The following is a 27,403-nucleotide window of genomic DNA, read 5'->3' on the forward strand; positions in this document are numbered from 1 at the left end:
AAGGTATTACATTCACACTGGTATTAACTAACTAACATGTGATAAGGTAATCCATACACACTGGTATTAACTAACTAACTAACATGTGATAAGGTATTCCATCCACACTGGTATTAACTAACTAACTAACTAACTAACCATGTGATAAGGTATTCCATCCACACTGGTATTAACTAACTAACTAACATGTGCTAAGGTATTCCATCCACACTGGTATTAACTAACTAACATGTGATTAGGTATTTCATACACACTGGTATTAACCTGTTGGGTCTAGGGGGCAGCATTTGCACGTCTGGATAAAAAAATGTACCCGATTTAATCTGGTTACTAATCCTACCCAGTAACTAGAATATGCATATACTTATTATATATGGATAGAAAACACTCTAAAGTTTCCAAAACTGTTTGAATGGTGTCTGTGAGTATAACAGAACTCATTTGGCAGGCAAAACCCTGAGACATTTTCTGACAGGAAGTGGATACCTGATGTGTTGTATTGAGTTTAAACCTATCCCATTGAAAAACACAGGGGTTTAGGAATATTTTGGCACTTCCTATTGCTTCCACTAGATGTCACCAGCCTTTACAAAGTGTTTTGAGTCTTCTGGAGGGAGATCTGACCGAACAAGAGCCATGGAACGGTGATGTCCCATTAGACACCTGGCGCGCTACTTCATGTTGGGTACCCTCGTTCCAATACGTTATAAAAGGCTATGCATTCGTCCACCTTGAATATTATTCATGTTCTGGTTAAAAAAGGCCCTAATGATTTATGCTATACAACGTTTGACATGTTTGAACGAACGGAAATATATTTTTTCCCCTCGTTCATGACGAGAAGTCCGGCTGGCTTACATCATGTGCTAACGAGACGGAGATTTTTGGACATAAATGATGAGCTTTTTTGAACAAAACTACATTCGTTATGGACCTGTGATACCTGGAAGTGACATCTGATGAAGAGAATCAAAGGTAATGGATTATTTACATAGTATTTTCGATTTTAGATCTCCCCAACATGACGTCTAGTCTGTATCGCAACGCGTATTTTTCTGGGCACAGTGCTCAGATTATTGCAAAGTGTGATTTCCCAGTAAGGTTATTTTTAAATCTGGCAAGTTGATTGCGTTCAAAAGATGTAAATCTATAATTCTTTAAATGACAATATAATATTTTACCAATGTTTTCTAATTTTAATTATTTAATTTGTGACGCTGACTTGACTGCCGGTTATTGGAGGGAAACGATTTCCTCAACATCAATGCCATAGTAAAACGCTGTTTTTGTATATAAATATGAACTTGATAGAACTAAAAATGCATGCATTGTCTAACATAATGTCCTAGGAGTGTCATCTGATGGAGATTGTAAAAGGTTAGTGTATCATTTTAGCTGGTTTTATGGTTTTGGTGACCCTGTCTTTGACTTGACAAAACATTACACACAACTCTTGTAAATGTACTGTCCTAACATACTCTAAATTTATGCTTTCGCCGTAAAACCTTTTTGAAATCGTAAAACGTGGTTAGATTAAGGAGATGTTTATCTTTCAAATGGTGTAACATAGTTGTATTTTTGAAAAATTTGAATTTTGACATTTATTTGGATTCAAATTTGCCGCTCTTGAAATGCACCTGCTGTTGATGGAGTGCACCACGGGTGGCACGCTAGCGTCCCACCTAGCCCCAAGAGGTTAACTAACTAACATGTGATAAGGTATTCCATACACACTGGTATCAACTAACATGTGATAAGGTATTCCATACACACTGGTATTAACTAACATGTGATAAGGTATTCCATACACACTGGTATCAACTAACATGTGATAAGGTATTCCATACACACTGGTATTAACTAACATGTGATAAGGTATTCCATACACACTGGTATTAACTAACATGTGATAAGGTATTCCATACACACTGGATTTAACTAACTAACTAACTAACTAACTAACTAACTAACAAACATGTGATAAGGTATTCCATACACACTGGTATTAACTAACTAACTAACTAACATGTGATAAGGTATTCCATAGACACTGGTATTAACTAACTAACTAACTAACTAACTAACTAACATGTGATAAGGTATTCCATACACACTGGTATTAACTAACTAACTAACATGTGATAAGGTATTCCATACACACTGGTATTAACTAACTAACATGTGATAAGGTATTCCATCCACACTGGTATTAACTAACTAACTAACTAACATGTGATAAGGTATTACATTCACACTGGTATTAACTAACTAACATGTGATAAGGTAATCCATACACACTGGTATTAACTAACTAACTAACATGTGATAAGGTATTCCATCCACACTGGTATTAACTAACTAACTAACTAACATGTGATAAGGTATTCCATCCACACTGGTATTAACTAACTAACTAACATGTGATAAGGTATTCCATCCACACTGGTATTAACTAACTAACTAACTAACTAACTAACTAACTAACATGTGATAAGGTATTCCATACACACTGGTATTAACTAACTAACTAACTAACATGTGATAAGGTATTCCATACACACTGGTATTAACTAACTAACTAACTAACATGTGATAAGGTATTCCATACACACTGGTATTAACTAACTAACTAACATGTGATGAGGTATTCCATACACACTGGTATTAACTAACTAACTAACTAACATGTGATAAGGTATTCCATACACACTGGTATTAACTAACTAACTAACATGTGATGAGGTATTCCATACACACTGGTATTAACTAACTAACATGTGATAAGGTATTCCATACACACTGGTATTAACTAACTAACATGTGATAAGGTATTCCATACACACTGGTATTAACTAACTGACATGTGATAAGGTATTCCATACACACTGGTATTAACTAACTAACATGTGATAAGGTATTCCATACACACTGGTGTTAACTAACATGTGATAAGGTATTCCATACACACTGGTATTAACTAACTAACTAACATGTGATAAGGTATTCCATACACACTGGTATTAACTAACTAACTAACATGTGATAAGGTATTCCATACACACTGGTATTAACTAACTAACTAACATGTGATAAGGTATTCCATACACACTGGTATTAACTAACTAACATGTGATAAGGTATTATATAGACACTGGTATTAACTAACTAACATGTGATAAGGTATTCCATACACACTGGTATTAACTAACTAACATGTGATTAGATATTCCATACACACTGGTATTAACTAACATGTGATAAGGTATTCCATACACACTGGTATTAACTAACATGTGATAAGGTATTCCATACACACTGGTATTAACTAACATGTGATAAGGTATTCCATACACACTGGTATTAACTAACTAACATGTGATTAGGTATTCCATACACACTGGTATTAACTAACTAACATGTGATAAGGTATTCCATACACACTGGTATTAACTAACTAACATGTGATAAGGTAATCCATACACACTGGTATTAACTAACATGTGATAAGGTATTCCATACACACTGGTATTAACTAACATGTGATAAGGTATTCCATACACACTGGTGTTAACTAACATGTGATAAGGTATTCCATACACACTGGTATTAACTAACTAACTAACTAACATGTGATAAGGTATTACATTCACACTGGTATTAACTAACTAACATGTGATAAGGTAATCCATACACACTGGTATTAACTAACTAACTAACATGTGATAAGGTATTCCATCCACACTGGTATTAACTAACTAACTAACTAACTAACATGTGATAAGGTATTCCATCCACACTGGTATTAACTAACTAACTAACATGTGCTAAGGTATTCCATCCACACTGGTATTAACCTGTTGGGTCTAGGGGGCAGCATTTGCACGTCTGGATAAAAAAAAATGTACCCGATTTAATCTGGTTACTAATCCTACCCAGTAACTAGAATATGCATATACTTATTATATATGGATAGAAAACACTCTAAAGTTTCCAAAACTGTTTGAATGGTGTCTGTGAGTATAACAGAACTCATTTGGCAGGCAAAACCCTGAGACATTTTCTGACAGGAAGTGGATACCTGATGTGTTGTATTGATTTTAAACCTATCCCATTGAAAAACACAGGGGTTTAGGAATATTTTGGCACTTCCTATTGCTTCCACTAGATGTCACCAGCCTTTACAAAGTGTTTTGAGTCTTCTGGAGGGAGATCTGACCGAACAAGAGCCATGGAACGGTGATGTCCCATTAGACACCTGGCGCCTACTTCATGTTGGGTACCCTCGTTCCAATACGTTATAAAAGGCTATGCATTCGTCCACCTTGAATATTATTCATGTTCTGGTTAAAAAAGGCCCTAATGATTTATGCTATACAACGTTTGACATGTTTGAACGAACGGAAATATATTTTTTCCCCTCGTTCATGACGAGAAGTCCGGCTGGCTTACATCATGTGCTAACGAGACGGAGATTTTTGGACATAAATGATGAGCTTTTTTGAACAAAACTACATTCGTTATGGACCTGTGATACCTGGAAGTGACATCTGATGAAGAGAATCAAAGGTAATGGATTATTTACATAGTATTTTCGATTTTAGATCTCCCCAACATGACGTCTAGTCTGTATCGCAACGCGTATTTTTCTGGGCACAGTGCTCAGATTATTGCAAAGTGTGATTTCCCAGTAAGGTTATTTTTAAATCTGGCAAGTTGATTGCGTTCAAAAGATGTAAATCTATAATTCTTTAAATGACAATATAATATTTTACCAATGTTTTCTAATTTTAATTATTTAATTTGTGACGCTGACTTGACTGCCGGTTATTGGAGGGAAACGATTTCCTCAACATCAATGCCATAGTAAAACGCTGTTTTTGTATATAAATATGAACTTGATAGAACTAAAAATGCATGCATTGTCTAACATAATGTCCTAGGAGTGTCATCTGATGGAGATTGTAAAAGGTTAGTGTATCATTTTAGCTGGTTTTATGGTTTTGGTGACCCTGTCTTTGACTTGACAAAACATTACACACAACTCTTGTAAATGTACTGTCCTAACATACTCTAAATTTATGCTTTCGCCGTAAAACCTTTTTGAAATCGTAAAACGTGGTTAGATTAAGGAGATGTTTATCTTTCAAATGGTGTAACATAGTTGTATTTTTGAAAAATTTGAATTTTGACATTTATTTGGATTCAAATTTGCCGCTCTTGAAATGCACCTGCTGTTGATGGAGTGCACCACAGGTGGCACGCTAGCGTCCCACCTAGCCCCAAGAGGTTAACTAACTAACATGTGATTAGGTATTTCATACACACTGGTATTAACTAACTAACATGTGATAAGGTATTCCATACACACTGGTATCAACTAACATGTGATAAGGTATTCCATACACACTGGTATTAACTAACATGTGATAAGGTATTCCATACACACTGGTATCAACTAACATGTGATAAGGTATTCCATACACACTGGTATTAACTAACATGTGATAAGGTATTCCATACACACTGGATTTAACTAACTAACTAACTAACTAACTAACTAACTAACTAACTAACAAACTAACAAACATGTGATAAGGTATTCCATACACACTGGTATTAACTAACTAACTAACTAACTAACATGTGATAAGGTATTCCATACACACTGGTATTAACTAACTAACTAACTAACTAACTAACTAACTAACATGTGATAAGGTATTCCATCCACACTGGTATTAACTAACTAACATGTGATTAGGTATTTCATACACACTGGTATTAACTAACTACCATGTGATAAGGTATTCCATACACACTGGTATCAACTAACATGTGATAAGGTATTCCATACACACTGGTATTAACTAACATGTGATAAGGTATTCCATACACACTGGTATCAACTAACATGTGATAAGGTATTCCATACACACTGGTATTAACTAACATGTGATAAGGTATTCCATACACACTGGTATTCACTAACATGTGATAAGGTATTCCATACACACTGGATTTAACTAACTAACTAACTAACTAACTAACTAACTAACTAACTAACTAACAAACATGTGATAAGGTATTCCATACACACTGGTATTAACTAACTAACTAACTAACATGTGATAAGGTATTCCATACACACTGGTATTAACTAACTAACTAACTAACTAACTAACTAACTAACATGTGATAAGGTATTCCATCCACACTGGTATTAACTAACTAACTAACATGTGCTAAGGTATTCCATCCACACTGGTATTAACTAACTAACATGTGATAAGGTATTCCATCCACACTGGTATTAACTAACTAACATGTGATAAGGTATTCCATCCACACTGGTATTAACTAACTAACTAACTAACATGTGATAAGGTATTACATTCACACTGGTATTAACTAACTAACATGTGATAAGGTAATCCATACACACTGGTATTAACTAACTAACTAACATGTGATAAGGTATTCCATCCACACTGGTATTAACTAACTAACTAACATGTGATAAGGTATTCCATCCACACTGGTATTAACTAACTAACTAACATGTGCTAAGGTATTCCATCCACACTGGTATTAACTAACTAACTAACTAACTAACTAACTAACTAACATGTGATAAGGTATTCCATACACACTGGTATTAACTAACTAACTAACATGTGATAAGGTATTCCATACACACTGGTATTAACTAACTAACTAACATGTGATGAGGTATTCCATACACACTGGTATTAACTAACTAACATGTGATAAGGTATTCCATACACACTGGTATTAACTAACTAACATGTGATAAGGTATTCCATACACACTGGTATTAACTAACTGACAAGTGATAAGGTATTCCATACACACTGGTATTAACTAACTAACATGTGATAAGGTAATCCATACACACTGGTATTAACTAACATGTGATAAGGTATTCCATACACACTGGTATTAACTAACATGTGATAAGGTATTCCATACACACTGGTATTAACTAACATGTGATTAGGTATTCCGTACACACTGGTATTAACTAACTAAAATGTGATTAGGTATTTCATACACACTGGTATTAACTAACTACCATGTGATAAGGTATTCCATACACACTGGTATCAACTAACATGTGATAAGGTATTCCATACACACTGGTATTAACTAACATGTGATAAGGTATTCCATACACACTGGTATCAACTAACATGTGATAAGGTATTCCATACACACTGGTATTAACTAACATGTGATAAGGTATTCCATACACACTGGTATTAACTAACATGTGATAAGGTATTCCATACACACTGGATTTAACTAACTAACTAACTAACTAACTAACTAACTAACTAACTAACTAACAAACATGTGATAAGGTATTCCATACACACTGGTATTAACTAACTAACTAACTAACATGTGATAAGGTATTCCATACACACTGGTATTAACTAACTAACTAACATGTGATAAGGTATTACATACACACTGGTATTAACTAACTAACATGTGATAAGGTATTCCATCCACACTGGTATTAACTAACTAACATGTGATAAGGTATTCCATCCACACTGGTATTAACTAACTAACTAACTAACATGTGATAAGGTATTACATTCACACTGGTATTAACTAACTAACATGTGATAAGGTAATCCATACACACTGGTATTAACTAACTAACTAACATGTGATAAGGTATTCCATCCACACTGGTATTAACTAACTAACTAACTAACATGTGATAAGGTATTCCATCCACACTGGTATTAACTAACTAACTAACTAACTAACTAACTAACTAACTAACTAACTAACATGTGATAAGGTATTCCATACACACTGGTATTAACTAACTAACTAACATGTGATAAGGTATTCCATACACACTGGTATTAACTAACTAACTAACTAACATGTGATAAGGTATTCCATACACACTGGTATTAACTAACTAACTAACTAACATGTGATAAGGTATTCCATACACACTGGTATTAACTAACTAACTAACTAACATGTGATGAGGTATTCCATACACACTGGTATTAACTAACTAACATGTGATAAGGTATTCCATACACACTGGTATTAACTAACTAACATGTGATAAGGTATTCCATACACACTGGTATTAACTAACTGACATGTGATAAGGTATTCCATACACACTGGTATTAACTAACTAACATGTGATAAGGTATTCCATACACACTGGTGTTAACTAACATGTGATAAGGTATTCCATACACACTGGTATTAACTAACTAACTAACTAACTAACATGTGATAAGGTATTACATTCACACTGGTATTAACTAACTAACATGTGATAAGGTAATCCATACACACTGGTATTAACTAACTAACTAACATGTGATAAGGTATTCCATCCACACTGGTATTAACTAACTAACTAACTAACTAACATGTGATAAGGTATTCCATCCACACTGGTATTAACTAACTAACTAACATGTGCTAAGGTATTCCATCCACACTGGTATTAACTAACTAACATGTGATTAGGTATTTCATACACACTGGTATTAACCTGTTGGGTCTAGGGGGCAGCATTTGCACGTCTGGATAAAAAAAATGTACCCGATTTAATCTGGTTACTAATCCTACCCAGTAACTAGAATATGCATATACTTATTATATATGGATAGAAAACACTCTAAAGTTTCCAAAACTGTTTGAATGGTGTCTGTGAGTATAACAGAACTCATTTGGCAGGCAAAACCCTGAGACATTTTCTGACAGGAAGTGGATACCTGATGTGTTGTATTGAGTTTAAACCTATCCCATTGAAAAACACAGGGGTTTAGGAATATTTTGGCACTTCCTATTGCTTCCACTAGATGTCACCAGCCTTTACAAAGTGTTTTGAGTCTTCTGGAGGGAGATCTGACCGAACAAGAGCCATGGAACGGTGATGTCCCATTAGACACCTGGCGCGCTACTTCATGTTGGGTACCCTCGTTCCAATACGTTATAAAAGGCTATGCATTCGTCCACCTTGAATATTATTCATGTTCTGGTTAAAAAAGGCCCTAATGATTTATGCTATACAACGTTTGACATGTTTGAACGAACGGAAATATATTTTTTCCCCTCGTTCATGACGAGAAGTCCGGCTGGCTTACATCATGTGCTAACGAGACGGAGATTTTTGGACATAAATGATGAGCTTTTTTGAACAAAACTACATTCGTTATGGACCTGTGATACCTGGAAGTGACATCTGATGAAGAGAATCAAAGGTAATGGATTATTTACATAGTATTTTCGATTTTAGATCTCCCCAACATGACGTCTAGTCTGTATCGCAACGCGTATTTTTCTGGGCACAGTGCTCAGATTATTGCAAAGTGTGATTTCCCAGTAAGGTTATTTTTAAATCTGGCAAGTTGATTGCGTTCAAAAGATGTAAATCTATAATTCTTTAAATGACAATATAATATTTTACCAATGTTTTCTAATTTTAATTATTTAATTTGTGACGCTGACTTGACTGCCGGTTATTGGAGGGAAACGATTTCCTCAACATCAATGCCATAGTAAAACGCTGTTTTTGTATATAAATATGAACTTGATAGAACTAAAAATGCATGCATTGTCTAACATAATGTCCTAGGAGTGTCATCTGATGGAGATTGTAAAAGGTTAGTGTATCATTTTAGCTGGTTTTATGGTTTTGGTGACCCTGTCTTTGACTTGACAAAACATTACACACAACTCTTGTAAATGTACTGTCCTAACATACTCTAAATTTATGCTTTCGCCGTAAAACCTTTTTGAAATCGTAAAACGTGGTTAGATTAAGGAGATGTTTATCTTTCAAATGGTGTAACATAGTTGTATTTTTGAAAAATTTGAATTTTGACATTTATTTGGATTCAAATTTGCCGCTCTTGAAATGCACCTGCTGTTGATGGAGTGCACCACGGGTGGCACGCTAGCGTCCCACCTAGCCCCAAGAGGTTAACTAACTAACATGTGATAAGGTATTCCATACACACTGGTATCAACTAACATGTGATAAGGTATTCCATACACACTGGTATTAACTAACATGTGATAAGGTATTCCATACACACTGGTATCAACTAACATGTGATAAGGTATTCCATACACACTGGTATTAACTAACATGTGATAAGGTATTCCATACACACTGGTATTAACTAACATGTGATAAGGTATTCCATACACACTGGATTTAACTAACTAACTAACTAACTAACTAACTAACTAACAAACATGTGATAAGGTATTCCATACACACTGGTATTAACTAACTAACTAACTAACATGTGATAAGGTATTCCATAGACACTGGTATTAACTAACTAACTAACTAACTAACTAACTAACTAACATGTGATAAGGTATTCCATACACACTGGTATTAACTAACTAACTAACATGTGATAAGGTATTCCATACACACTGGTATTAACTAACTAACATGTGATAAGGTATTCCATCCACACTGGTATTAACTAACTAACTAACTAACTAACATGTGATAAGGTATTACATTCACACTGGTATTAACTAACTAACATGTGATAAGGTAATCCATACACACTGGTATTAACTAACTAACTAACATGTGATAAGGTATTCCATCCACACTGGTATTAACTAACTAACTAACTAACATGTGATAAGGTATTCCATCCACACTGGTATTAACTAACTAACTAACATGTGATAAGGTATTCCATCCACACTGGTATTAACTAACTAACTAACTAACTTCAACTAACTAACTAACTAACATGTGATAAGGTATTCCATACACACTGGTATTAACTAACTAACTAACTAACATGTGATAAGGTATTCCATACACACTGGTATTAACTAACTAACTAACTAACATGTGATAAGGTATTCCATACACACTGGTATTAACTAACTAACTAACATGTGATGAGGTATTCCATACACACTGGTATTAACTAACTAACTAACTAACATGTGATAAGGTATTCCATACACACTGGTATTAACTAACTAACTAACATGTGATGAGGTATTCCATACACACTGGTATTAACTAACTAACATGTGATAAGGTATTCCATACACACTGGTATTAACTAACTAACATGTGATAAGGTATTCCATACACACTGGTATTAACTAACTGACATGTGATAAGGTATTCCATACACACTGGTATTAACTAACTAACATGTGATAAGGTATTCCATACACACTGGTGTTAACTAACATGTGATAAGGTATTCCATACACACTGGTATTAACTAACTAACTAACATGTGATAAGGTATTCCATACACACTGGTATTAACTAACTAACTAACATGTGATAAGGTATTCCATACACACTGGTATTAACTAACTAACTAACATGTGATAAGGTATTCCATACACACTGGTATTAACTAACTAACATGTGATAAGGTATTATATAGACACTGGTATTAACTAACTAACATGTGATAAGGTATTCCATACACACTGGTATTAACTAACTAACATGTGATTAGATATTCCATACACACTGGTATTAACTAACATGTGATAAGGTATTCCATACACACTGGTATTAACTAACATGTGATAAGGTATTCCATACACACTGGTATTAACTAACATGTGATAAGGTATTCCATACACACTGGTATTAACTAACTAACATGTGATTAGGTATTCCATACACACTGGTATTAACTAACTAACATGTGATAAGGTATTCCATACACACTGGTATTAACTAACTAACATGTGATAAGGTAATCCATACACACTGGTATTAACTAACATGTGATAAGGTATTCCATACACACTGGTATTAACTAACATGTGATAAGGTATTCCATACACACTGGTGTTAACTAACATGTGATAAGGTATTCCATACACACTGGTATTAACTAACTAACTAACTAACATGTGATAAGGTATTACATTCACACTGGTATTAACTAACTAACATGTGATAAGGTAATCCATACACACTGGTATTAACTAACTAACTAACATGTGATAAGGTATTCCATCCACACTGGTATTAACTAACTAACTAACTAACTAACATGTGATAAGGTATTCCATCCACACTGGTATTAACTAACTAACTAACATGTGCTAAGGTATTCCATCCACACTGGTATTAACCTGTTGGGTCTAGGGGGCAGCATTTGCACGTCTGGATAAAAAAAATGTACCCGATTTAATCTGGTTACTAATCCTACCCAGTAACTAGAATATGCATATACTTATTATATATGGATAGAAAACACTCTAAAGTTTCCAAAACTGTTTGAATGGTGTCTGTGAGTATAACAGAACTCATTTGGCAGGCAAAACCCTGAGACATTTTCTGACAGGAAGTGGATACCTGATGTGTTGTATTGATTTTAAACCTATCCCATTGAAAAACACAGGGGTTTAGGAATATTTTGGCACTTCCTATTGCTTCCACTAGATGTCACCAGCCTTTACAAAGTGTTTTGAGTCTTCTGGAGGGAGATCTGACCGAACAAGAGCCATGGAACGGTGATGTCCCATTAGACACCTGGCGCGCTACTTCATGTTGGGTACCCTCGTTCCAATACGTTATAAAAGGCTATGCATTCGTCCACCTTGAATATTATTCATGTTCTGGTTAAAAAAGGCCCTAATGATTTATGCTATACAACGTTTGACATGTTTGAACGAACGGAAATATATTTTTTCCCCTCGTTCATGACGAGAAGTCCGGCTGGCTTACATCATGTGCTAACGAGACGGAGATTTTTGGACATAAATGATGAGCTTTTTTGAACAAAACTACATTCGTTATGGACCTGTGATACCTGGAAGTGACATCTGATGAAGAGAATCAAAGGTAATGGATTATTTACATAGTATTTTCGATTTTAGATCTCCCCAACATGACGTCTAGTCTGTATCGCAACGCGTATTTTTCTGGGCACAGTGCTCAGATTATTGCAAAGTGTGATTTCCCAGTAAGGTTATTTTTAAATCTGGCAAGTTGATTGCGTTCAAAAGATGTAAATCTATAATTCTTTAAATGACAATATAATATTTTACCAATGTTTTCTAATTTTAATTATTTAATTTGTGACGCTGACTTGACTGCCGGTTATTGGAGGGAAACGATTTCCTCAACATCAATGCCATAGTAAAACGCTGTTTTTGTATATAAATATGAACTTGATAGAACTAAAAATGCATGCATTGTCTAACATAATGTCCTAGGAGTGTCATCTGATGGAGATTGTAAAAGGTTAGTGTATCATTTTAGCTGGTTTTATGGTTTTGGTGACCCTGTCTTTGACTTGACAAAACATTACACACAACTCTTGTAAATGTACTGTCCTAACATACTCTAAATTTATGCTTTCGCCGTAAAACCTTTTTGAAATCGTAAAACGTGGTTAGATTAAGGAGATGTTTATCTTTCAAATGGTGTAACATAGTTGTATTTTTGAAAAATTTGAATTTTGACATTTATTTGGATTCAAATTTGCCGCTCTTGAAATGCACCTGCTGTTGATGGAGTGCACCACAGGTGGCACGCTAGCGTCCCACCTAGCCCCAAGAGGTTAACTAACTAACATGTGATTAGGTATTTCATACACACTGGTATTAACTAACTAACATGTGATAAGGTATTCCATACACACTGGTATCAACTAACATGTGATAAGGTATTCCATACACACTGGTATTAACTAACATGTGATAAGGTATTCCATACACACTGGTATCAACTAACATGTGATAAGGTATTCCATACACACTGGTATTAACTAACATGTGATAAGGTATTCCATACACACTGGTATTAACTAACATGTGATAAGGTATTCCATACACACTGGATTTAACTAACTAACTAACTAACTAACTAACTAACTAACAAACATGTGATAAGGTATTCCATACACACTGGTATTAACTAACTAACTAACTAACATGTGATAAGGTATTCCATAGACACTGGTATTAACTAACTAACTAACTAACTAACTAACTAACATGTGATAAGGTATTCCATACACACTGGTATTAACTAACTAACTAACATGTGATAAGGTATTCCATACACACTGGTATTAACTAACTAACATGTGATAAGGTATTCCATCCACACTGGTATTAACTAACTAACTAACTAACTAACATGTGATAAGGTATTACATTCACACTGGTATTAACTAACTAACATGTGATAAGGTAATCCATACACACTGGTATTAACTAACTAACTAACTAACATGTGATAAGGTATTCCATCCACACTGGTATTAACTAACTAACTAACTAACTAACATGTGATAAGGTATTCCATCCACACTGGTATTAACTAACTAACTAACATGTGATAAGGTATTCCATCCACACTGGTATTAACTAACTAACTAACTAACTAACTAACTAACTAACTAACTAACTAACATGTGATAAGGTATTCCATACACACTGGTATTAACTAACTAACTAACTAACATGTGATAAGGTATTCCATACACACTGGTATTAACTAACTAACTAACTAACATGTGATAAGGTATTCCATACACACTGGTATTAACTAACTAACTAACATGTGATGAGGTATTCCATACACACTGGTATTAACTAACTAACTAACTAACTAATGTGATAAGGTATTCCATACACACTGGTATTAACCTGTTGGGTCTAGGGGGCAGCATTTGCACGTCTGGATAAAAAAAATGTACCCGATTTAATCTGGTTACTAATCCTACCCAGTAACTAGAATATGCATATACTTATTATATATGGATAGAAAACACTCTAAAGTTTCCAAAACTGTTTGAATGGTGTCTGTGAGTATAACAGAACTCATTTGGCAGGCAAAACCCTGAGACATTTTCTGACAGGAAGTGGATACCTGATGTGTTGTATTGACTTTAAACCTCTCCCATTGAAAAACACAGGGGTTTAGGAATATTTTGGCACTTCCTATTGCTTCCACTAGATGTCACCAGCCTTTACAAAGTGTTTTGAGTCTTCTGGAGGGAGATCTGACCGAACAAGAGCCATGGAACGGTGATGTCCCATTAGACACCTGGCGCGCTACTTCATGTTGGGTACCCTCGTTCCAATACGTTATAAAAGGCTATGCATTCGTCCACCTTGAATATTATTCATGTTCTGGTTAAAAAAGGCCCTAATGATTTATGCTATACAACGTTTGACATGTTTGAACGAACGGAAATATATTTTTTCCCCTCGTTCATGACGAGAAGTCCGGCTGGCTTACATCATGTGCTAACGAGACGGAGATTTTTGGACATAAATGATGAGCTTTTTTGAACAAAACTACATTCGTTATGGACCTGTGATACCTGGAAGTGACATCTGATGAAGAGAATCAAAGGTAATGGATTATTTACATAGTATTTTCGATTTTAGATCTCCCCAACATGACGTCTAGTCTGTATCGCAACGCGTATTTTTCTGGGCACAGTGCTCAGATTATTGCAAAGTGTGATTTCCCAGTAAGGTTATTTTTAAATCTGGCAAGTTGATTGCGTTCAAAAGATGTAAATCTATAATTCTTTAAATGACAATATAATATTTTACCAATGTTTTCTAATTTTAATTATTTAATTTGTGACGCTGACTTGACTGCCGGTTATTGGAGGGAAACGATTTCCTCAACATCAATGCCATAGTAAAACGCTGTTTTTGTATATAAATATGAACTTGATAGAACTAAAAATGCATGCATTGTCTAACATAATGTCCTAGGAGTGTCATCTGATGGAGATTGTAAAAGGTTAGTGTATCATTTTAGCTGGTTTTATGGTTTTGGTGACCCTGTCTTTGACTTGACAAAACATTACACACAACTCTTGTAAATGTACTGTCCTAACATACTCTAAATTTATGCTTTCGCCGTAAAACCTTTTTGAAATCGTAAAACGTGGTTAGATTAAGGAGATGTTTATCTTTCAAATGGTGTAACATAGTTGTATTTTTGAAAAATTTGAATTTTGACATTTATTTGGATTCAAATTTGCCGCTCTTGAAATGCACCTGCTGTTGATGGAGTGCACCACAGGTGGCACGCTAGCGTCCCACCTAGCCCCAAGAGGTTAACTAACTAACTAACATGTGATGAGGTATTCCATACACACTGGTATTAACTAACTAACATGTGATAAGGTATTCCATACACACTGGTATTAACTAACTAACATGTGATAAGGTATTCCATACACACTGGTATTAACTAACTGACATGTGATAAGGTATTCCATACACACTGGTATTAACTAACTAACATGTGATAAGGTATTCCATACACACTGGTGTTAACTAACATGTGATAAGGTATTCCATACACACTGGTATTAACTAACTAACTAACATGTGATAAGGTATTCCATACACACTGGTATTAACTAACTAACTAACATGTGATAAGGTATTCCATACACACTGGTATTAACTAACTAACTAACATGTGATAAGGTATTCCATACACACTGGTATTAACTAACTAACATGTGATAAGGTATTATATAGACACTGGTATTAACTAACTAACATGTGATAAGGTATTCCATACACACTGGTATTAACTAACTAACATGTGATTAGATATTCCATACACACTGGTATTAACTAACATGTGATAAGGTATTCCATACACACTGGTATTAACTAACATGTGATAAGGTATTCCATACACACTGGTATTAACTAACATGTGATAAGGTATTCCATACACACTGGTATTAACTAACTAACATGTGATTAGGTATTCCATACACACTGGTATTAACTAACTAACATGTGATAAGGTATTCCATACACACTGGTATTAACTAACTAACATGTGATAAGGTAATCCATACACACTGGTATTAACTAACATGTGATAAGGTATTCCATACACACTGGTATTAACTAACATGTGATAAGGTATTCCATACACACTGGTATTAACTAACATGTGATAAGGTATTCCATACACACTGGTATTAACTAACTAACTAACATGTGATAAGGTATTCCATACACACTGGTATTAACTAACTAACATGTGATAAGGTATTCCATACACACTGGTATTAACTAACATGTGATAAGGTATTACATACACACTGGTGTTAACTAACTAACATGTGATAAGGTATTACATACAGACTGGTGTTAACATGTGATAAGGTATTCCAGTTGTATGGCAGTGAATTCCCCCATGAGAGACAGAGTGATGTAGTGTTGAATAGTGGATGATAATATCTTACGTTGGGCCTGTACCACATAGAAGGAGACGGGTTCAGTCCAGGATCCGTTGCCAGCCAGGGAGGTGGCTCTGACCCGGGCAGAGTAGTTACCAGGTCCGAGGTTACTGAGCCTGGCACCACGCTGCTCTCTATACAGCTGGCGAGAGACACACTCGTGCTTCTCTGACTGGACAGACAGAGAAAACACGCTGTTAGACGACTGCTTCTACAACACGGCTGCAGGTAGTTAGCTAGCTCTGAGCAGCTGTCCTGCGTCACACCAACATTACTGGGTTAGACTACTGCAGGTAGTTAGCTAGCTCTGAACAACTGTCCTGGGTCACACCAACATTACTGGGTTAGACTACTGCAGGTAGTTAGCTAGCTCTGAGCAGCTGTCCTGCGTCACACCAACATTACTGGGTTAGACTACTGCAGGTAGTTAGCTAGCTCTGAGCAGCTGTCCTGCGTCACACCAACATTACTGGGTTAGACTACTGCAGGTAGTTAGCAAGCTCTGAGCAGCTGTCCTGCGTCACACCAACATTACTGGTTTAGACTACTGCAGGTAGTTAGCTAGCTCTGAGCAGCCGTCCTGCGTCACACCAACATTACTGGGTTAGACTACTGCAGGTAGTTAGCTAGCTCTGAGCAGCCGTCCTGCTTCACACCAACATTACTGGGTTAGACTACTGCAGGTAGTTAGCTAGCTCTGAGCAGCTGTCCTGTATCACACCAACATTACTGGGTTAGACTACTGCAGGTAGTTAGCTAGCTCTGAGCAGCTGTCCTGCATCACACCAACATTACTGGGTTAGACCCTCCATAAAATGTAAACTTATCAGCTATCATCCTCACCACCATGGAGAAGGGAACAGTGGAGAGGTGTATCTCTTACCTCAGTGCCCAGTCTGAACTTGATCTCATACATGAGGATGAGTGCGTTGGGGGACGAGGGTTCAGGCCAGCGGAGGAACACAGAATCATCCTCTCCGGTCCAGATCACTGGGCCTGGGATGTCATCTGCCTTCTCTGTAGGTACGAGACATTACACAGCATGTTACATATGGACAACACCAGAGGGGTTTTACTATGAAGCAAGCTAAATCTATTCACGCTTTAATAAAGAACCCAGCTTCAGTTCACCAGCTTCACATTCCTGAGGGGTATACTATGAAGCAAGCTAAATCTATTCACGCTTTAATAAAGCACCCAGCTTCAGTTAGCTTCACATTCTATCTCAGGCTTCATCCATACTACGACGGTGGATATTGCTCGTCCCCCTACCGGCGAACTCCAGTCCAACGCCCAACTCGTCATTGAGACAATGCTGAAAACACCGATCCATGTGTGGGCGAGTCAGTGCCACATTTTAATTTTTTACCGAAAACCAAAGAAAAATGGGTGAAAAGTAACCTTGCAAATTCAGCGAGCTACAGTGGGAAACAGGCTGATATAGCTGTTACTACATATCCTTAATGCAGTCTTGCACGATCACCAAGCTCTTTCCCTGCTCCTGTCCATAAAATTACTGTATTAAAGTCATACTGAAGTTCCACTGGGCGGTAAGTTTCAAATGTGGACATTTACACAGAGCAGAGGGAGGAATAACAGAGGAGGAACAGCAGCATGTGTACACAGATCAGAGGGGGGAAGAACAGAGGAGGAACAGCAGCATGTGTACACAGAGCAGAGGGGGGAAGAACAGAGGAGGAACAGCAGCATGTAAATTACAGAGCAAGGGGAAGAACAGAGGAGGAACAGCAGCATGTGTACACAGAGCAGAGGGGGGGAGAACAGAGGAGGAACAGCAGCATGTGTACACAGAGCAGAGGGGGGGAGAACAGAGGAGGAACAGCAGCATGTGTACACAGAGCAGAGGGGGGGAAGAACAGAGGAGGAACAGCAGCATGTGTACACAGGTTAGTTCTGAATGCAGGATAGTGGAGTTAGCCTGCCCTGGACCAGGTTAGTTCTGAATGCAGGATAGTGGAGTTAGCCCTGAGTTAGCCCTGAGTTAGCCTGCCCTGGACCAGGTTAGTTCTGAATGCAGGATAGTGGAGTTAGCCCTGAGTTAGCCTGCCCTGGACCAGGTCAGTTCTGAATGCAGGATAGTGGAGTTAGCCCTGAGTTAGCCTGCCCTGGACCAGGTTAGTTCTGAATGCAGGATAGTGGAGTTATCCCTGAGTTAGCCTGCAGGTTAGTTCTGAATGCAGGATAGTGGAGTTAGCCCTGAGTTAGCCTGCCCTGGACCAGGTTAGTTCTGAATGCAGGATAGTGGAGTTAGCCTTGCAGGTTAGTTCTGAATACAGGATAGTGGAGTTAGCCTGCCCTGGACCAGGTTAGTTCTGAATGCAGGATAGTGGAGTTAGCCCTGAGTTAGCCTGCCCTGGAGCAGGTTAGTTCTGAATGCAGGATAGTGGAGTTAGCCCTGAGTTCACCCTGAGTTAGCCTTGCAGGTTAGTTCTGAATGCTTGGTTGCCATAGAAATGTACCTGGCTAAAAGTTGAGCCACTTTCGTATGACCAGTTATCCCGAATTGAACTCTGAGTTGATCGCAGTTACCTCACTAACTCCTCAAACCTGCTTCGTGGGATATATCCCTCAGTTGATCGAAGTTACCTCGCTAACTCCTCAAACCTGCTTCGTGGGATATACCCCTCAGTTGATCGAAGTTACCTCGCTAACTCCTCAAACCTGCTTCGTAGGATATACCCCTCAGTTCCAACGAACATATGTTTAAGTCAGTGTCAGTCATAAAATACAGACTACCGTAATTTCCGGACTATAAGCCGCAACTTTTTTCCCACGCTTTGAACCTCGCGGCTTAAACAATGACGCGGCTAATATATGGATTTTTCCCGCTTTCAATTTTTTTGGAACGGAGATGACTTCAGTGGTTTAAGTGCACAGGAGGAGGAAGATAGTGACAAATGACTTTCTTGGTAGGCTACTGTTTACTGCTCATTTTTTATTTTTTGTTACAAGCCGTGTTTCGTTAAAGCCCATTTATTTTTGTTACAAGCCGTGTTCCGTTAAAGCCTATTTATTTTTGTTAGAAGCCGTGTTTCGTTAACCTCTTGACGGTCGCCTAGGATAGGGGGCGCCACAGCGCATTTTGAAAAAAATTTGTGCCCATTTTAAATGGCCTACTACTCAAACTCAGAAGCTAGGATATGCATATAATTAATACTTGTGGATAGAAAACACCCTAAAGTTTCTAAAACTGTTTGAATGGTGTCTGTGAGTATAACAGAACTCATATGGCAGTCAAAACCCAGAGACAGATGGAAACAGGAAGTGGAATTCTGAATTGCGAACTCAACTTCATCACGTTGCCTGTTAATCACACCGTGAGCTATGGTTCATTGAGCACTTCCTATGGCTTCCACTAGATGTCCCCAGTCTTTACAAAGTGGTTTGAATCTCCTACTGTTAAAACTGAATGAATGAGACGCTGTGGAACGTGGTCACACGGAGAGGGCCATCACCATTATGACGCCGGCGCCCCTGGTTACCCTCCCCTTTCGAAACGTTTTGAAACACAATGCAATCGTCCCCCTCGAATCTTATTGGCTCTCTTGTTGAAAAACGCCCTGAAGATTTATGTTATACAACGTTTGACATGTTTGAACGAACCTAAATGGGAAAAAAATTCATTTTCTCGAAATGGCTGTCCCGCGGCCGACGGAGCATTTGGGATCAGCCTTCAGACGCGCTAACAAGAACAAGCTCTTGGAACATAAAGGAGTAATTTTTTAGAACGAAAATACATTTGTTGTGGACCTGGGATTCCTGGAAGTGCTTTCTGATGAAGACAACCAAAGGTAAGGGATTATTGACAATAGTATACAAGACTAGATGTGATATGCGATTGTTCCAAGATGGCGCTGACCTGTAACGTTAGCCTATTTTTCAGAGTATCGCATCCCCTTTTATCGCAAAGTATGATTACCCAGTAAAGTTAATTTTAAATCTGGCATTACAGGTGCTTTCAAGAGATATTCATCTATAAATCTTAGAATGACAATATTAAATTTTTAAAATGTTTTCGAATAGTAATTTAGTAAATTGGAGCTCTGTTTCATCGGATGCATTTGAGGGAAAATAGTTAGTCAACGTTATGCACCGATGTAAAATGCTGTTTTTATATATAAATATGAACTTTATCGAACAAAATAATGCATGTATTGTGTAACATGATGTCCTAGGTGTGTCATCTGATGAAGATTGTCAAAGGTTAGTGCTGCATTTAGCTGTTTTTTGGTTATTTGTGATGCATGTGGTTGGTCGGAAAATGGCTATGTGGCTACTTTTACGATATACTCCTCTAACATAATCTAATGTTTTGCTTTTGCTGTAAAGCCTTTTTGAAATTGGACAACGTGGTTCGATTCAGGAGAGGTGTATCTATAAAACGATATAATTTGAAAAAACAAATGAAAAAAATAAATAAATAAAATTTTGTTATGCTAATAGGAATATGATTTTTCGCTGGATGTCCGTCCCGTATGCCGCACAGGGGTTAAAGCTTATTTATTTTTGTTACAAGCCGTGTTTCGTTATAGCCTATTTTTGTTACAAGCAGTGTTTCGTTAAAGCCTATTTATTTTTGTTACAAGCCGTGTTTCGTTAAAGCCTATTTATTTTTCTTACAAGCCGTGTTTCGTTAAAGCCTGTGTAAAGTTAATTTGTTTCAATGTACCGGTAGGCACCTGCGGCTTATAGACATGTGCGGCTTATTTATGTTCAAAATAATATTTATTTTTTAAATTCAGTGGGTGCGGCTTATATTCAGGTGCGCTTAATAGTCCGGAAATTACGGTAGTAGTGATGACAATATATGACATGATAACGCACATGAATTCACCTCAAGCAAACAAGAAAAGTGTCAGGCATCAAGACGAACTCTGCCGTGCTGAGTAACTTAACTCACTATGGGGAATGTTTAGTTCTAACCGAAGCTCTACTGTATAATGAAGGAGAGACAAGGGAGCAGTACGAACCTGCAGGTTTGGTCCTGGAGAAGATGAACTCTGCAGTGCTGAGTAACTTAACTCACTATGGGGAATGTTTAGTTCTAACCGAAGCTCTACTGTATAATGAAGGAGAGACAAGGGAGCAGTACGAACCTGCAGGTTTGGTCCTGGAGAAGATGAACTCTGCCGCGCTGCAGCGTTTCACCTGTTGGTTACAGGCGTGGATGTCGATCCGGTAAACCGTGAACGGCTGCAGACCAGATATCTGGAGCTCCCGCTCGTTGACTGCCGACTCTACGAAGTCATACTCCCTGTCCGCTAACTCTACCTCTGTAGCGTTGGCCCAAAGGTCAGGTGACGTGGCGTTAGGGTAGGTGGTCACACCGCGGTGGACTGTACGGTTAGCCACGCCAAATAGATCTCGACGGCGCCGGTCTGGAGGTCTGGAGGAGAGGGAGAGAGAGCAGAGGGATGTGGGAGTGACAATCACAGTCATCCAAACACTATAATACACTAGTCAACAAATACCCTGCGTGGTGGAATCCTTTCAATGGTCAACACGGCCTTGATTTTCAGCAGTAGAGACGATTGTTCAATTAGAATCTCCCTCCCTCTATTACATTGATCCAGTTAGTCCTGTTGCTTCAGGGGGATCTCCTCTGAATGTGGTCCATGACTATTCCAGATGTACTCCTCTACATTTCCAGCCAGACCACCACCAGATCCAGCCAGACCACCACCAGATCCAGCCAGACCACCACCAGATCCAGCCAGACCACCACCAGATCCAGCCAGACCCCCGCCCTGAGACGGGACGTCCGTCCCCCACCCTGAGCATTGATTCATCATCAGAGGCCGTAGAGAAACCAGATTTAGACATCACATATAATTTAACAGTTTATTTTCAAGCCATGCTGTTCATTTAAATAATGTATTAGAATTAACCGGTTTCTCTGAGTTATTTATGGTGGGAAAAAATAATCCCGTTAAATCTCAGTAACCAGGTTCCCGCCGTTCAACCGTACTGCGTAACCGCCGTTCAACCGTACTGCGTAACGATCATGCTGTTTAACCAGCTTCTTGATATGCCACACCTGGCAGGTGGATGGATTATCTTGGCAAAGGAGAAATGCTCACTAACAGGGATGTAAACTAATGTACGCACAAAATTTGAGAGAAGTAATCTTCTTGTGCGTACGGAACATTTCCGGGATCTTTTTATTTCAGCTCATGAAACACGGGACCAACACTTTACATGTCGCGTTTATATTTTGGTTCAGTATAAATGTCCAACAAGACTGCTCATATTGGTTTTCTATTTCAGAAGGTTCTGGTTGTGTTCTACTGGATCATCCCCAGGTAGGTGTGTGTGTGTGTGTGTGTGTTACGGCCTGTGATCTGCTTACCTGGGGGTAAAGATAGAGTTGTGTAAGAAGTTCTCGAAGACTTTCCTGTATGAAGCGTCGGCTGCCTCTGCCTCCAGGTCCCCGACAGATTTAGGACAGGGACAGCACGGCCCCTTGTCCCCCCCACCAACCACTGGTTTAGTAGGCTTCAGGTCCTCCTCCATGTCAGTCAACCCTGTAGCAGCTATACGGACCGGGACCTTCAGTTCTGAGGAGAGAGAGGAGGGGTCAGGGTGGAGGGGTTAGGGTGGAGGGGTTAGTCAACCCCGTAGCAGCCATACGGACCGGGACCTTCAGTTCTGAGGAGAGAGAGGAGGGGTCAGTCAACCCCGTAGCAGCTATACGGACCGGGACCTTCAGTTCTGAGGAGAGAGAGGAGGGGTCAGGGTGGAGGGGGTCAGGGTGGAGGGGTCAGGGTGGAGGGGTCAGTCAACCCTGTAGCAGCTATACGGACCGGGACCTTCAGTTCTGAGGAGAGAGAGGAGGGGTCAGGGTGGAGGGGTCAGGGTGGAGGGGTCAGGGGTCAGGGTGAAGGGGTCAGTCAACCCTGTAGCAGCTATACGGACCGGGACCTTCAGTTCTGAGGAGAGACAGGGGGGGTCAGGATGGGAGGGGTCAGGGTGGAGGGGTCAGGGCGGAGGGTGGAGGGGTCAGGGGTCAGGGTGGAGGGGTCAGGGTACTAACCTTTAGAACAGTAGTTGTGTTGGTACAGCTCTCGGTCTTCAGCCTGTTGCTGCCAGCGGACCAGGTAGTAGGTGTGGTTCCCATTGGGGAAGGCAGGGGGAGACCAGCGGACAACCAGGCTGGTCTGGGAGTTAGAGTACGTTCTCACATCCAGGGGCATGGACGGCTCTACAGGAAACAGATATTATAACACATCCAGGGACATGGACGGCTCTACAGGAAACAGATATTATATTATAACACATCCAGGGGCATGGACGGCTAAACAGGAAACAGATATTATAACACATTCAGGGACATGGACGGCTCTACAGGAAACAGATATTATAACACATCCAGGGACATGGACGGCTCTACAGGAAACAGATACATATTATAACAGTTCTCACATCCAGGGTCATGGACGTCTCTACAGGAAACATATATTATATTATAACAGTTCTCACATCCAGGGACATGGACGGCTCTACAGGAAACAGATATTCCCACATTCAGGGGCATGGACGGCTCTACAGGAAACAGATATTATAACAGTTCTCACATCCAGGGGCATGGACGGCTCTACAGGACACAGATATTATAACACATCCAGGGGCATGGACGGCTCTACAGGAAACAGATATTATAACACATCCAGGGGCATGGACGGCTCTACAGGAAACAGATTGTATAACAGTTCTCACATCCAGGGGCATGGACGGCTCTACAGGAAACATATATTATATTATAACAGTTCTCACATCCAGGGACATGGACGGCTCTACAGGAAACAGATATTATATTAAAACAGTTCTCACATCCAGGGGCATGGACGGCTCTACAGGAAACAGATATTATAACAGTTCTCACATCCAGGGAAATGGGTGGCTCTACAGGAAACATATATTATAACAGTTCTCACATCCAGGGGCATGGACGGCTCTACAGGAAACAGATATTATATTATAACAGTTTTCACATCCAGGGACATGGGCGGCTCTACAGGAAACAGATATTATAACACATCCAGGGGCATGGACGGCTCTACAGGAAACAGATATTATATTAAAACAGTTCTCACATCCAGGGACATGGACGGCTCTACAGGAAACAGATATTCCCACATTCAGGGGCATGGACGGCTCTACAGGAAACAGATATTATATTAAAACAGTTCTCACATCCAGGGGCATGGACGGCTCTACAGGAAACAGATATTATAACAGTTCTCACATCCAGGGGCATGGACGGCTCTACAGGAAACAGATATTATATTATAACAGTTCTCACATCCAGCGGCATGGACGGCTCTACAGGAAACAGATATTATAACACATCCAGGGACATGGACGGCTCTACAGGAAACAGATATTATAACACATCCAGGGACATGGACGGCTCTACAGGAAACAGATATTATAACACATCCAGGGCCATGGACGGCTCTACAGGAAACAGATATTATAACAGTTCTCACATCCAGGGGCACGGACGGCTCTACAGGAAACAGATATTATAACACATCCAGGGACATGGACGGCTCTACAGGAAACAGATATTATATTATAACAGTTCTCACATCCAGGGGCATGGACGGCTCTACAGGAAACAGATATTATCACACATCCAGGGAAATGGACGGCTCTACAGGAAACAGATATTATAACAGTTCTCACATCCAGGGGCACGGACGGCTCTACAGGAAACATATATTATATTATAACAGTTCTCACATCCAGGGACATGGACGGCTCTACAGGAAACAGATTTTATAACACATCCAGGGACATGGACGGCTCTACAGGAAACAGATATTATAACACATCCAGGGCAATGGATGGCTCTACAGGAAACAGATATTATAACACATCCAGGGGCATGGACGGCTCTACAGGAAACAGATATTATAACACATCCAGGGGCATGGACGGCTCTACAGGAAACAGATATTATAACACATCCAGGGGCATGGATGGCTCTACAGGAAACAGATATTATCACACATCCAGGGAAATGGACGGCTCTACAGGAAACAGATATTATATTATAACAGTTCTCACATCCAGGGGCACGGACGGCTCTACAGGAAACATATATTATATTATAACAGTTCTCACATCCAGGGACATGGACGGCTCTACAGGAAACAGATTTTATAACACATCCAGGGACATGGACGGCTCTACAGGAAACAGATATTATAACACATCCAGGGCCATGGATGGCTCTACAGGAAACAGATATTATAACACATCCAGGGGCATGGACGGCTCTACAGGAAACAGATATTATAACACATCCAGGGGCACGGACGGCTCTACAGGAAACAGATATTATAACACATCCAGGGACATGGACGGCTCTACAGGAAACAGATACATATTATAACAGTTCTCACATCCAGGGTCATGGACGGCTCTACAGGAAACATATATTATATTATAACAGTTCTCACATCCAGGGACATGGACGGCTCTACAGGAAACAGATAATCCCACATTCAGGGGCATGGACGGCTCTACAGGAAACAGATATTATAACAGTTCTCACATCCAGGGGCATGGACGGCTCTACAGGACACAGATATTATAACACATCCAGGGGCATGGACGGCTCTACAGGAAACAGATATTATAACACATCCAGGGGCATGGACGGCTCTACAGGAAACAGATTGTATAACAGTTCTCACATCCAGGGGCATGGACGGCTCTACAGGAAACATATATTATATTATAACAGTTCTCACATCCAGGGGCATGGACGGCTCTACAGGAAACAGATATTATATTATAACAGTTTTCACATCCAGGGACATGGGCGGCTCTACAGGAAACAGATATTATAACACATCCAGGGGCATGGACGGCTCTACAGGAAACAGATATTATCACACATCCAGGGAAATGGACGGCTCTACAGGAAACAGATATTATATTATAACAGTTCTCACATCCAGGGGCACGGACGGCTCTACAGGAAACATATATTATATTATAACAGTTCTCACATCCAGGGACATGGACGGCTCTACAGGAAACAGATTTTATAACACATCCAGGGACATGGACGGCTCTACAGGAAACAGATA

General features: G+C 38.9%; 1 protein-coding gene across 1 annotated transcript in view; it reads right to left on the reverse strand.

Annotated features, from left to right (window-relative positions):
* The window catches only part of LOC106592162 (insulin-like growth factor 1 receptor), a 129,545-nt gene that overhangs the window by 78,072 nt on the left and 24,070 nt on the right, over window positions 1–27,403 (reverse strand). Inside the window, exons 7-11 of the mRNA XM_045689791.1 lie at window positions 24,334–24,501; window positions 23,650–23,857; window positions 22,397–22,686; window positions 18,163–18,296; window positions 17,286–17,451 (exon numbers count right to left, since the gene is read on the reverse strand). Coding sequence (XP_045545747.1) covers window positions 17,286–17,451; window positions 18,163–18,296; window positions 22,397–22,686; window positions 23,650–23,857; window positions 24,334–24,501 — 966 coding nt within the window. The remainder of the gene's footprint in view (window positions 1–17,285; window positions 17,452–18,162; window positions 18,297–22,396; window positions 22,687–23,649; window positions 23,858–24,333; window positions 24,502–27,403) is intronic.

The sequence above is a fragment of the Salmo salar genome, chromosome ssa11 (genome assembly GCF_905237065.1).
Source record: "Salmo salar chromosome ssa11, Ssal_v3.1, whole genome shotgun sequence".
In the NCBI taxonomy this organism is placed as follows: domain Eukaryota; kingdom Metazoa; phylum Chordata; class Actinopteri; order Salmoniformes; family Salmonidae; genus Salmo; species Salmo salar.